At 32.3% G+C, this 13,742-nt stretch overlaps 3 protein-coding genes across 16 annotated transcripts; 1 reads left to right on the forward strand and 2 right to left on the reverse strand.

Annotated features, from left to right (window-relative positions):
• Window positions 1-238: 238 nt before the first annotated feature.
• Window positions 239-7,022, reverse strand: hppy (MAP4K3-like protein hppy). 13 transcript variants are annotated; one of them, XM_089268940.1, is made up of 13 exons: window positions 6,868-7,022; window positions 5,633-6,666; window positions 5,446-5,466; window positions 5,243-5,281; window positions 5,102-5,140; window positions 4,949-4,994; window positions 4,502-4,729; window positions 3,007-3,951; window positions 2,589-2,856; window positions 2,403-2,495; window positions 1,938-2,064; window positions 1,603-1,856; window positions 239-1,323 (listed from the first exon to the last, which is right to left on the reverse strand). In XM_089268940.1, the coding sequence occupies exons 1-12, from the start codon at window positions 6,946-6,948 to the stop codon at window positions 1,766-1,768; spliced, it is 3,012 nt and encodes a 1,003-aa protein (XP_089125066.1). In that variant the 5' UTR covers window positions 6,949-7,022; the 3' UTR covers window positions 239-1,323; window positions 1,603-1,765. The 13 variants fall into 13 exon arrangements, with proteins under 13 accessions (XP_089125066.1, XP_089125063.1, XP_089125065.1 ...); XM_089268937.1 differs by having other exon boundaries at window positions 239-1,417; XM_089268939.1 differs by having other exon boundaries at window positions 239-1,458.
• Window positions 7,023-9,166: 2,144 nt separating this feature from the next.
• On the forward strand, window positions 9,167-11,588 carry LOC107369107 (trophoblast glycoprotein). Of its 2 annotated transcripts, XM_089268951.1 has the most exons (3): window positions 9,791-10,351; window positions 10,421-10,674; window positions 10,772-10,956. In XM_089268951.1, the coding sequence occupies exons 1-3, from the start codon at window positions 9,937-9,939 to the stop codon at window positions 10,802-10,804; spliced, it is 702 nt and encodes a 233-aa protein (XP_089125077.1). In that variant the 5' UTR covers window positions 9,791-9,936; the 3' UTR covers window positions 10,805-10,956. The 2 variants fall into 2 exon arrangements, with proteins under 2 accessions (XP_015792511.2, XP_089125077.1); XM_015937025.3 differs by having other exon boundaries at window positions 9,167-10,351; window positions 10,421-11,588.
• Window positions 11,589-11,738: 150 nt separating this feature from the next.
• Window positions 11,739-13,499, reverse strand: LOC107369108 (ADP-ribosylation factor-like protein 13B). The gene is made up of 5 exons (XM_015937026.3): window positions 13,213-13,499; window positions 13,018-13,094; window positions 12,669-12,921; window positions 12,500-12,605; window positions 11,739-12,432 (listed from the first exon to the last, which is right to left on the reverse strand). The coding sequence occupies exons 1-5, from the start codon at window positions 13,260-13,262 to the stop codon at window positions 11,818-11,820; spliced, it is 1,101 nt and encodes a 366-aa protein (XP_015792512.2). The 5' UTR covers window positions 13,263-13,499; the 3' UTR covers window positions 11,739-11,817.
• Between the last annotated feature and the right edge of the window lie 243 nt (window positions 13,500-13,742).

Below are 13,742 nucleotides of genomic sequence, written 5' to 3' on the forward strand. Positions count from 1 at the left end.
TGCTTAAACTGTTCATTTTTAAACCATTGAAGACAAATCAAATAACGTCTTTATTAATTATTGTCCAGTTCTGTTACTTGTCCAGCACAAACAACTTAATCACATCTAATTTCAGACCATGTCGACCAATGATACGATGTCAACAACATTGAAATTTATGTCAATCTTAACTCCGAAATATATAATAATTTAGTGAATTGATTTACTTTTGAAGTGATTTAAAAGAATCAATTATGGATTATTATAACATTTTTTATTTGACTTTATCAACTGCAATTATGATTGTTTCACAGTAGTTTTACAATGAGATTCAACGAACAAGGCAAATAATAAGAATCAATAATTTAATTATAATTTAATAATCAATAACAACATTGAAATATCGTTCAAATTGGAGTGTTTACTTTCAATTGGAAAATGCGACAATTAAAATGCAAGTGTAACCATTGAAGCAAAAGGCAATAATTAAATTTTCCCTTTACAATTGAAAGTAAGCTTAGAAGTGCATTGCTTAACTATTACAGAATCAGTTGTCAACATTTAACACAAAAAAAAACAATTTGATAAGCAATCAGGAAGTTATCATAACCAGTAAGAGTTGCAGGTGAGAGTCTGGATAATCATCTGAACGGAATCTTATTTTAAATAATTAGAATCAACAATTAGCTAACTTTGACAATGAGCGTAAAAATTAAAACAGTTGCGTAAAATATGTTTTAATAAAATCAATATCAACTCATTTGTTTTGAACCTTAAGGTTACTATGGTTATGATACTGATCAGAAACTAGTCTTTTGAAATTCGTTGATTTTAGTGATTTAAATAAATTGATAAAATAAATTAATAGCTAAAAAATGACAATGATTCATCGAGATAATTTATCAAATATACTTCTTCAATTATTGGAATACCTTTTCCTAACTATCGATCTTCTTTGTAATATTTTTGACGATTACTTTGGCCACAAATTAACTCTTCGTCTATCAGTTTATATTTGCCAAAATTTGAGCCAAATATTGGCTTTGATTCTTCTGTGTCTCCTCTTTTTTCAGTCCAAAATATTACAGGCTGGTTACTTGAGGCACATCTTACGACCTCATTGTTATGGACTGATCATCTCCGTTATTTACTTATTTACAACGGTTACATTACAATTTCAAATAATCACAGTTTATTGGAATAAGCCATTGGATAGTGATCAATATCTCGACACCAAAGAGTGGAGTAAATGTAAAATTACATTCATCTGGTTTGTTGGTCAACGAGTTTTGGCTTCAATTTACTATATATGTTATAGAAGGGTTTCATCTGTTCTCCATGATCCTGATTTAATTGATAAGTTGGCAAAATCCAATCCACCGAAGGGAAAACAAACTCCGATTAGATTTTGATTGGACGGTAATTGAAAATTTTCAATCTAATTTTTGGAAAAAAAAGGAAATCATTCCGAAATGGAAACTAACTTTTTTTCATTTTAATAGTAATGACAATAATAAAGATAATAATGTAATACTAATAATAAACATTTGATAACTGATGAGGATAATCAAGATAATTTGATGAAATATAATGTGATGATTTATATGATTAGTAGTTAATTACCTTGTTTGACTTTTTGGTTTCAATAACGTGATTCTTGTGAAACAAAAGCAAATCTTCTTCAGAAGCTTAATGCCAGTGGTATGTTAAAATTCATTTTATGACGAATTAATATGGAATTGGATCTTTCCGTTGAGCAAATTTAAAATAGATATTTGATTTTTATTCAATAACTGTTCTCATGACCAGCTAATATGTACAAGTTTGATGTTGGATTAGATGAATCTTTCGATGCGCGGCTTTCCAAGGCAATTATTCTGTTCGAAAGAGAAAAATTAAAAATTATTATCAACTGAATAAATACAATAATAAAGGCAATAAGAAATTCAGAAATTTACCTATCAGCTCCGAGTAATCGGAAACATCTTGACTCGTCATTTATTTCTTGTACAACTTCATTATTTTTGAAGCTTCGTCCTTGCATGCCATGTTTATGAAAGGCTAAAACACAGTCCGTCAAACTCACTGCAAAAGAGATAAAATAATACAAAAAATACAAATTAATAACATTTTAGTTCAAATAATTTCATGTGACAATTCACAAAATTGTATAACAAATACACGCAATTCATTATACAACTCATGTAATATGACTTTTGTTTTTATTATAATATTAATATTATCAATTTCACTAAAAGTATTAGTTGATGAGATAGTAAAATGGAGTTTTGCATGAGCTTCAACAGGAAAAGAAAAGGGTGGAGATTGAAATTCAAATTCAATCATAGCTCATAAATGAAATTTCAATATTAACGTTTTTGGTCAATCATAACATGATTTTATTCACTAAACCTTCAACTTACCTATGGATTCAATTTTAAAATCAAACTTCAGCTCAGCAGGTTGTTTCCGATTTGATTTAAGTTGACCATCTAGATTAACAAGTTTAACACTATCTGTGATTGGCAAAAAAACGAAAAATAAAGAATTAAAAGTCATGATGATTAAAGATGTTATGTGAGAAATGAGTAAAGATAAGAGTAACTTACTGTCATGACACACTAAAATAGTTTCTTTGTCAAGTTGAGTAACATTTACAATATTTAACTGATCGTATTTATGAATAACAGTCTCTGTTCCGTCATTAAAATCGTCATTAAACCAGCTTGCAGATGAATTAAGATTTACAATTTCTAATCGTAAGTAATCCTTTTCGTAACCACGTTTAACACCAACACACAGCATCGGATACTCTAAATCAGGAGTGATCATCATTTCAAAAACATCAAGCTTTGATGGAAGGTAAAATTCAAATTGCTGAAAAGATGAGGAAAGGAAATGAGACGAAAAAAGATAATTAGATAAATTCGGAAAAATGAAACCCAAATAATAAAAAGCATTTTAAAAGTATTGGAATTGACTTTTGACTAGTTTTGGAACAGTGTGATGATCTAAATTAACACTAACCTTCAATAACATAAATTTGTTTAAAGGATTGTACCATTGCATTAGGAAGATACCATTGGGACTGACTCCACAGAGATATTTATAACCATTATATGGATTACGTGCAACACAGCATTTGGTACATCCTTTTGTGTCAGATATTTTAGAAGTAGCAGTGAGCTTCCAAGGAACAAATCGCTCAGGAATCTTATTTATCATGGAATCAACGGGTAACGAGAATTTATGACTATTCTTATTATGCAATTGAACTAAATCATGACGGTAAAGATGCGGTGTTTTACCAGACAAAGACATGAGAACATCTTTAATCACAAACATCCAAGTCGTCCTTCTTGGATATAACTGATCAATACATGCGTCATGAAGTTGATTCAAATTCAGAGTGTAAATGCCCTCTTCACACCCAAGGAGGATATGTTGATCACGGGTTTCCGGGTGAATCCAACTGGCAGAACAGTGAATCATCAAAGGACATTCATTGAAAACTTTGGAGAAACAAGCTCCCATGTGAACTTTAGGAGTTGGAGGAAGACCATTAATTGTTTGTCTCGGTGAGGGTTGTTGAGATGATGGTGATTGCTGGGATACATTCATCTTGGTTAATAAGCTCTTTTTTTCTTTACGACGAGGGGGAACTGAAGGAGGATGATTGGCTGAGGCTGATCCGCTTGAATTGCTGATACTCTGCCTTTTCTCCTCAGAGTGGTTTCCATTAGATAATCTAGTTGACTCGGTTGGTTGATGATCACCGCTCCGAGAACTTGATCCATTGGCGGTGGTTGATGATGATTGGTTGATAAAAGGATTGGTAAATGATGTTGGAGAATCAGGTGGCGAACCATTTAAAATTTTAGGTGTTGACGGGGGAGTTGAGAATTCCTCGAATTCATTGTTATTAGGGTTATTATCAGGTTGCTCAGAGCAAATCTCGTCCAATAGATTTTCCTGGTATTTTCGTGTGTTTCAACAGCAGACAGGAAGTTGGAAATGAAAAAAATCAAAAAAGGTAAGGATTTACCAGATAACAACAGGAGAAACATGCAAAGAAAGAAAATAAAGGAATTAGCAAGAAAAAATTTAAATAGCTGAGTCTGATTGTGTCTCTATTTTTTTTAAATAAAGGTAACAAACATGAAATTAAATGCAAACATTATCATACAGATGAATTTCAGAATAAAAATAAATAAAATTACGGTTAAAACTAGAAAGAAAGAGAATAAGGAAATGATTGAATTCAAAATACCATGAGAGTGAATAAAAATAATAAGGGTAGTGAGAGCAAAATGAAAATAGAGAATTGTAAAACCGCTTGATTAAAGATTTAATGGGTAAGAAAATGGAAACATGCATAAAGCTTGTAAAATTATGGTGAGTCATTCAGAATGATAATGATACTGACGATTATAATAAATGAAAAAACGGTTTTCTATAAAGTATAGTAAATATGCCAAGTAGCAGAGATAAACGTGCAACTATCAGTAACTTCAAATCTTACAAGAGTATCATTATTCCAACGGACAAGAGCATCTTTATCAAATCTTGGGGTCTCATAGTTGGAAATAAATCGAGATCCATGATTGTTATAATCTGTACGAAGGCTACCAAGCACAAAGGTGGATGAACCATATCCTTCGGTATCAAGTAGCCCTTCATCTTCTGTTTCTATCCCTCTCCACCCAAACAGGACAGAAGAGCTTAATCTGTCCGATCCCGGGTGTGATAGCTTTGCAATTAAAACACCATGGAGAGGTTAATAATTAAAAAAATTGAGATGATGTACGACAAGAGAAAATTAACTCTTAGAAAGCATTGTTTTCCAGCTTCTGAGTATTCAATCAGACAGATTTACTCAAAAGTAAAAAAGATAAATGAAGGTATGGGGAGCTTTCAAGTATGAATTAACAAAAAGGAAGACAAAAAGATTATTAAAATTTTGACCTACTTGATTTGATGAAGATCGTTGTAAGGATTCAACTGGAAGAGTTGATCTGAAAGAGATAGAAAGATTAAAGGTAGAACACAGATAAATAATAGGAAAAGATGAAAAAAATTTAAGTGGATTGTAGGTTAAGAAAATAGATGTAAAAAGACCTACTGTGTTGAGTAAAGAGTCGATAAACTGGTTTTGACACCCCTGTAATGAAGAGAAAAAAAGATTAGAAATAGTCCAAATAGTAAAGAACGAGAAAATGACAGATGAATGAAGAGACAACACTGAAATAGCTTGAAATAATACCTCTGAGTCAGCTCTTCATCCATTTCTTCGAGTAAGCTCCTGCAATAATTGAAACAATTAGGAAAAGAAATGAGAAGCATTGAAAAAAACAGTAATGAATAAAAGATTAGACATTGGTGTTGATCAATATGATAGAGCAAAACATGATAATAATGTCAAGAATAATAAATAAGTAATAAAAATGTAATTAACACATAACTAACCTACTCTCTTGCCACAATAGACTGGACATTTTTTTTAACAAGGGAAGAACATTTAACAGATGCAGTGAGAGAGAGAGAAAATAGAAAGTGACAAAGATAGTTAGTAAGTAAAGACGCAATAATACGAAACAATTAGTCAAGATGTTTATGTTGAAAGAGAACAGATAATGTAATTAATTGGTCATACTTTCTGTCAGGATCCTCTTCTGAGAGACCTATGTAAGATTCTTCTGTAACTGGAAATTTGCTGGGACTTTCGACTGAAAAATCATCCCATTCTGTATGCCTAAAGACAATTCCATCAGCTTTAATTTCTGATAATGGTCTTGACTTTCGGTTTGTTGAGGGTTTTTTGGAAGGTATACGTCGAGGAACGTGAACAATTTCTTCGGCCTCATCTGGATCCAGATCATGGTGAAGATGCATGTCAAACGAATGAGGATTACGAGCTTTTTCGATGAGCTCTTTGGTTAAACGTTTTGTTAGATGATCACCTTGGACAAATTGATGACAAAGAAGTTTTTCCGCTGAAGGACGCTTTTTTGGATTCTTGGTTAACGCTGATTTAATGAAGTTATGGAAATCTTGCGACCATAGATGTTTATCTTTCAAGGTGGGTGGTTTGAAACTTGATTTAGACATGAGAAAGAGAGCTCTCATGGGATGCAAATCGTACATTGGTGGTTGTCTCTCAGCTAATTCAATGGCGGTTATACCAAGAGCCCATATATCACATTGTTGATCATATCCTCCTTTCTTTTCCACTGCGGCAACCTCTGGGGCCATCCAATAGGGAGTGCCAATCAATGATTGTCGTTTATTAATAGTAGCTGTTATTTGAGCTGAAACACCGAAATCAGCTAATTTCACATCACCTTCATCGGTTAACAAAATATTGGGTCCTTTAATATCTCGATGCATCCTACCCAATGAATGTAAATATGCCAATCCTTTTAAAGTTTCACGACACACAAATGCAATATGAGGCTCAGGTAGTGGACCAGTCACCAGATAAATATCTTGAAGCGAACCACCTCCACAATATTCCATGCATATCCATAATCTATCTCTGCTTAAATAACTTCCATAGAATGCAACAATATTGGGATGGCGACAATCTTTCATCATAACAATTTCCTGTTGTATCACACGAAAATCCTCTGAAGGATCTAATTTAATAATCTTTATTGCAGCTAACTCATTTTTGGATATTCTTTTCGCCTAAACAGGAGAAAGAAACAATTGGTTAGAAAGAGAGCCTTTAACAGCATAATTTTTGATGACATAGATAGGTTGCAGCCAACACAGAAGACTGACAATCAAGAAACAAATACAATAAAAAAGCTCAAAACAGAAAAACAAAACCAAAACAAAACGTTGGGACGAGTTGAAGAAAGATGATAAAGATACGTAAATGTTTACCTTATAGACATCACCATAAGTACCACTCCCAACTCTTTGGATGAGATCATAATCCGTTGGATTTTTACGGGATATATCCATATGTAGATTAGACGAGAAAACAAATGTAAAAAATTAATTAATCGCTTACAGAAACGATTAATCTTTAGCAGAAAAAAATAAATAAAAAATAAAATTGTTCTGCTAACTCAAAGGCTCAGTCGCTACGCTTGCGTCAAATTAATCACTATCACAAGCTCCATCTTTCGGGTAAAGTTAACCGTTAATTTCCAAACAATTAATTGTTTACCAATAATGTTCCAGTTTTAACGCTTTTTTGACTTGTTTTCAAACCAAATTATTTAATTAAAAAGGCTAACTTTACTGATATGTATGAGGATCCATGGCCATATGATCAACTTTAATCTCCTCATTACTTTTAAGTGTGAATTGATTAAGATTCAAGCCAGCTTATTGGACTTGAATTGTTATCGCTCACTGACTTTCCTGCGTTGGCTTGTTTAATCGTTGAATTTGATTTATGGTTATTTAATTGTTTTCTTCAACCCATTATTTCCCTTCAATTAACGCTTTGCCAATTTTGTTTGGATTTTCCGTTTTACGTATTGCTCTCTTCAAGCTTACAATTTTATGCTATCAATGTTCCAATTTGACTACCTAACTCATGATTGAAAGTCTCACTGGAAACGCTTGTTTACTCCTAACAAACAAAAGTCACAACAATAATAATACATGTGAAATATCATTAATAGACCTGGAAATGACTTGTAAAAATGTTGATCAGCTTAAGGTTTAAGAAGGACTTGAACATTGAAAGAAACTAAGACCATGACTGAACATATTTTAACTGTATCTTAAATTAAGTTACGATTCATTCGCTTGATCACTCAAATGGCTAAGGAGAAATGTGAATAAATAAGATTACAGGATGAATTATGTTAATTTAGATTTCAATTGTGTTTACATCAATACCCAGTCAAGTAGTGAACACACTAAAGAAATGCGCCTGGTTGAGGTAACTGACAAATAACACGCCAACATCAGCATTCTGTGAATATTTGCACACTTTCGCATAAAAATGTAGACACAGTAAATGACAAAATGAAAAATATCTTTCAACTCATCTCTTTAATCACTGAGCTGTCAATTATTAAAAAAATGATTTCTGTATCAATGTTGAGCCAGCTATCAATACTCTTGCGAATGAAAATTTTTGTGTTATACCCGAAAAAACGCAAAGAGGCCAACGATTTTGCGTTTTCATTTCATGTGCTGATGAGCGTCACTCTAGTTTGTGCTTAAGTTTGAGTTGACTGGGCAATGAAACAGCAACAGAGCTTCAAAGCCTTCAGTATGATGTTGCAAGCAAGTATTTCACCGAAATTTGAGAATCACTATCGATCTGGATAAATTATTCAAGATAAAAAAGTTATTTAAAAACAAATTGGGACAGAAATAAATCAATAATCTAATGATTGGAGAGATAAACAAATAAAAATGAAAACAAATCACTCTGGATTATCAGGTAAGCAAAAGTGCGAAGGCTGATTGAACGTCAACAAGTATGAGAGGCTCAACCAGTGAGGTGGAAACGAAATTTCATCTTTTTCTGCTGAAACTATTGAATAATTTACAACTGTTTCACTTAATCTGAGCTACAGATTTGGTGTGACAGTTTAAAGTTGAAAAGGACACATGCAAATTGGATAAAGCTTAAAGGTATGCCTTTCCAAACTGTTCCGCCCAAGCTGAAGCTTGATTCAAATCTAGTGGTTGTATTGATGAATGAGTTTGCAATTTTCCACAAAAAAAGTGTGGTCAGTTTGAATGTTTAGAGACCACAAGACTAGACTGATTAGGGAAACGTGGAAATGAAAAATCTGTGAAAAATGGCTTTCAGGAAAACTGATGGTTCACCAAACAATGTGATGTAGACGAATTGTTTAGAGATTATTTAGCACTATTTTCCAGACTCTTGACTAAATTTAGATGATTTTACAATGTTGTTCACTTTTAAACACGAGTTTAACCAAAAAATACATTGGCAAATGATCAACTAATAACATACAGGGTAATGTCTGTTAGGTCGCTACTCTATCGTTCACTTCATTTCCCACTCCCTTTTTTTGGGCTTTTTTACTATTAGCTTTTAGATGATGTTGTTATTTATGTATTAGATGATGGTGGTAGTGGTGGGGGGATGATGATGATCGTAGTGTTGATAATGATGATGACTTTAAAGTTGCAAGCATACAGGGTCATGTAATAAAAAAACAACTCAACTGTTGTCTCTCTTTTTTCTTTCCTTTTCATCAGATTTCAGTAGGTAAACAATATTACACACTAATTAGTTTCCAATTCGGTCATATTTACATTAAATTAAGGGTCTTCTAGTCCGATTTAGAGGACCAAACGAGTATCAAAAGTTTTTTACACTGTGAAAGCTGTTATCAACCAAAGACTATGGTCATGGGTCAGCTGATTGTCACCCTAGAGACAATAAACGAAACAGTTGTGAGGGAAAAGTGCGTTCAGCCTTGATTCCCTAAACTGTAAATTTACTTGTTTCTCTTTCTTTTCTTTCTTACCTATCTTCCATTCTCTTTCGTATGAACCACTTTTACATTTATTTCTTGCATAGTTTTTTTCTGGTTGATCAACAAATTGTGTTATAAGCTATAACAAATGTAACGAAAAATATACCTACTCACTTATTTTGGTGTACAAAACTGTTTACATCATACATTTCTTGTGTAAAAAGGGAAAAATGCCTGTTTTTTTACTTTTGTTAAATTGTTGATGTTAATTGTGAAGATTTAATGATGTTTCATTCGCGATCAATGTTGAGTTAATATTCTGGTTACCATCTTTGTTTGAAATTTGGCCAATCTATGGTTCTAGTGAGGTTAATTCATCTACAAGCTTAATGCCAAGTGGATCCATAAACATAGTGTTTAATTTTTTTTACCCTGTCCTGCATACAATCGTGAAGTACAATCATGGTTGGTGTTTACAATCTTGATTGATGATTACATAGTACAATATGTGGTTACAACCAAAGAATCAATTATGGTATTATCAAACCTAGTGTCAATGGTTATCAATTGGTTAAAATTAATTGCTTTGGTAGCCTCAGCGATCTGTTTTGGCTATGTTTCCAGTCAAAATTCATTGTGTCCATTATTATTAAGCAGTGTATGTCAATGTGATGTTAAAAATTTCATCACCAACTGTACTGGATCAAATATAACAGATCTTGCCTGGTTACATGATATTCCCATTGAAACAAAAACACTGGTTCTTAGTGGCAATGATATTCCGCGTTTACCAAAAGATGTTTTTGGTTTCAGACGTAAAGAGCCTAAGCCATTGGAGTATCTTGATTTATCAAACAACAAAATTCAGTTGATCAATGGGAAAAGTTTTCGTGGTTTCAGTCTTGTCAAAAAATTGATCCTCAACAACAATCAAATTCTTATCACAGGTAAATAATTCTAAGCTTTCTATCATTAAATCAATGATTAATTCGTACCGATTTATTATTTTGACTTAGGTGACAATTACCCTAAAGGATTGTTCAAAGGTTTTCATGAGCTGACAGAGTTACACCTGGCTTCATCGTTTGCTGACACTTCTAACCCACAATTTATGCCAAACCTGATATCTCTTTTAAAGGAAGGAAATCTAACCAATTTGAATATTCTCAATCTGGAATCTAATGGGATAACCAATTTTCTCGACGAGACAGCATTTTGTACATTACCATCTCTTCAAAAATTATTTCTCGCTGGTAACTCTCTGGATCAAGTTCGTGTTAATTTCACTTGCACGCCGAAACTCAGGACCCTTGATTTATCTCATAATCTGGTTAAACATTTAGACAACATTTCAACCTCTTTTATAGATGATCTTCCCAGATCTTTTCACATTAATCTAACTGGTAACGCATTTGCCTGTGACTGTCGCATGGATCATTTTTTATCATGGATCAAAAGAACACCTCTTTTTGTTATGGGCAAAGACAATTACATTTGTCTTTCAGGTTATCCTGAAGTGAATGTACATCGCCGTCTCATTCAACTATTACCAGATGATCTTGAGTGTGATCCAGCTTGGAATAAATCTTCGACTTTTTCATTTTACCCTCACATAATCCTCGCCATTCTAACGGTTACAGTAGTTTTACTGCTTGCTCTGGTGCTATACCAAGTTCGCTCGCAAATTATGGATTTTTTCTTGAGCACTTTATCAAGCAGTAAAAACAAGAGATATTCAGCTCTGCGGAAGGACGAGAAAACTGAGCTAAACTCGGAGAGACGGGTCATTGAGATATCGGTTTAATTATCCGGATTCATATCATTGATCATAAATTTTATCCATCACATTGATTTATTTATGGTTTGGACTTTAAATTTCATGAATATCTTAAAAATTGGCCTCAGTCAAAGATATTTTCATGCTCAACAATATTTTCTATCTTCATAAGTCATCAGTACAATTAAATCTCAGATTAGTTGGATTTTATGCTATTTATTCAAATTGTTTAATTACAAATCAAATTATCTTTTTGTATCAATTTTTTGTTTCAATTTTTATATTTTGAACAAAAAGAATCTATATTTTAATCAATACAGTAATTTAACTGTACTTTTTATAATTATTTGATATTTTAATAAATCATTCGTAATAATGTTATCCAAATAAAAGACATCAGATGGTTATATTGTGGTTATATCAACACAAAAGATTTTATGTTCAATCGATTAATAGCTAACTTTGGATATTTTTAAATCAAAATTGCATGGACTCATTGTTTCCATGAATTTCAAGTTAGATTATAAAGCGATGTAAAAATAACAAAAAATTACAAATATGAGCAGAAATGTTCAATTTATTGCACTAAAGCTAATTGATTGATATAAAATTATGAAGACAACCGCAAGATTATCATTATAAAGGTGCAATTTTATTACGACTGATGGTTAACTTTGTATTAGAGTTTCGTCTTTCCCCATAAGAAGAAGATTTCGGTCTTTTGTTTTCTTTTTGTGTGGTACTTTGATTATTAACAGTTTCTTGATCGGCTTCTTTATTATTCACATCTTCTTCGACAATCCTGTCCAACTGATCGAGACTTCCGAATATAAGAATTGTCCTTTCCTTTGGTTCATTGATACTGATCCTTCTTTGGACAATTACTTTCTCCTCAATTATTTCTGTTTCACCAGTTTCACCGTTGATTGTGCCTTCATCATCATCTGCCTCATCACTTGTCTCAACATTTTCCAATATTAATTCTTGAGCTTCTGTTGCAGCTAAATTTTCCTTTATTTGATTTTCACGATTCTTTTGGTCATCCAGAATCGATTGATGGCGAAATTTTTCGATTCTCTTTCTCATTACTTCTTTTTCAAGTTTGATCTGTTCGCTGGTTTCAATTTCAACTCTTTTGGATAGATCAGCCCAATTAGATTGTATATATCCAAGTAACCATTGATAGCCTCGATCCAATAAAGGATTATTGGCAAATCTGTTTGACCACCGATTGATTAATGAGCAAGATTCCTGTCGATAATAAGATGGCAAAGAAACAATTTATTATGATGCTTATTAGAGATACATTAATACTTACAACTCTTGTGGGAATTTTATATTTGTTGACAATTGAATTGAGATTGATTGCGGTAACCAAAGCATTTTCATCCATTGCGCCTTCAACATCTTGTTTGTTGATTAACCTGAAACACAGAAGTAAATAATTAATTAGTTGACAGACAAACAACAATTAATCAATGACTTACACAAGAAGAGGCTTCCCTTGGATTCGACGATTGGAAACAACTGATTCTAGAATCTCTTTAACCTGATCAATCCTTTTGGTATCAGCTGAATCAATCACCAAAACTAATCCATGAATAAACGGAAAATAGTTAATCCAAATGTCTCTAATGTTTTTACCACCGCCAGTATCATACACTTGAACGTTAAATTTTTGAAAATTTTTCAAATCAACCGATGAAAACCCGATTGTAGGTACAATGTCACTTGAAGAATCTAATCAAAGATATAAGAAATTAAAATTACAAAATCTTGGTGAAATGAAAGGGGAAACACAATATGGTCAATATGGAATCAATTTGTTAAAATTACCTTTCAATATATATTTTACGAATGATGTTTTACCAGCTCCATCTAATCCAAAAGTCATCAACCTTATTGTCTCTTGACTGCAATTAATTCAGTTGATAGTGAGGATGATTGAATAAAATACAATTATTAGATAAATTTTCCTTAATTTGACAGTTAAAACAAGATTGCATTCAAGTCTGGTCAATGTGAACTTACTTGTTTCGAGAGCAACATATTTTGTATGGCGATGATGAACAGCATCCCATTTGATTTGCAATTGTATTATTTGAATGGGTTAACACATATTTTTAATATTCAACTGGTCAGCTTGATTAAAATGCTTCTTCTGATTATCCCAGAAACTGCTAGTAACTATGAATTTTATGTTGTTGATACAATTTTTCTGGATTCCATGGAAATGGCTCCCAAGGCTTATCTTCATCATCATTTTATCATCTTTTTATTGCTTCAATTTCTATCAATTTTGTCCTCTTCTTTGTTTACTGAAACAAAATATTAGATGTTTTGTATCTCATTTATTAGCAAATAAACTTTATCCGATTAGACAATCAATCAAACTAAATTCAATTCATGGCCACGATTATTCCAACTATGTAAATGAATTGATTCTTTCATTTTTGTAGCCAAATGTTATGATAAATTTGGGTAAATATGGTTTTCCATTACCCTTTTAGTGATCAATTTTGATATTGTAATGTGCAATGGCATTTTCACCATGAACTCCA

The sequence above is a fragment of the Tetranychus urticae genome, chromosome 3, assembly GCF_039701765.1.
Source record: "Tetranychus urticae isolate SD_2017Ah chromosome 3, NJAU_TeUrti_SD_1.0, whole genome shotgun sequence".
Taxonomy (NCBI): Eukaryota; Metazoa; Arthropoda; class Arachnida; order Trombidiformes; family Tetranychidae; genus Tetranychus; species Tetranychus urticae.

Excerpts from the sequence above, each read along its gene's own strand:
- hppy (XM_089268940.1), bottom strand. The coding sequence starts at position 6,948 with ATGGATATATCCCGTAAAAATCCAACGGATTATGATCTCATCCAAAGA. Across the intron at positions 2,065-2,402 it reads TTTTAAAATTGAATCCATAG|TGAGTTTGACGGACTGTGTT; the intron begins GTAAGTTGAAGG and ends TCTCTTTTGCAG. Across the intron at positions 1,857-1,937 it reads CGATTACTCGGAGCTGATAG|AATAATTGCCTTGGAAAGCC; the intron begins GTAAATTTCTGA and ends TCTTTCGAACAG.
- LOC107369107 (XM_015937025.3), top strand. The coding sequence starts at position 9,937 with ATGGTATTATCAAACCTAGTGTCAATGGTTATCAATTGGTTAAAATTA. Across the intron at positions 10,352-10,420 it reads CAATCAAATTCTTATCACAG|GTGACAATTACCCTAAAGGA; the intron begins GTAAATAATTCT and ends ATTTTGACTTAG.
- LOC107369108 (XM_015937026.3), bottom strand. The coding sequence starts at position 13,262 with ATGGGATGCTGTTCATCATCGCCATACAAAATATGTTGCTCTCGAAAC. Across the intron at positions 12,922-13,017 it reads CGTAAAATATATATTGAAAG|ATTCTTCAAGTGACATTGTA; the intron begins GTAATTTTAACA and ends ATCTTTGATTAG. Across the intron at positions 12,606-12,668 it reads CAAGGGAAGCCTCTTCTTGT|GTTAATCAACAAACAAGATG; the intron begins GTAAGTCATTGA and ends TCTGTGTTTCAG.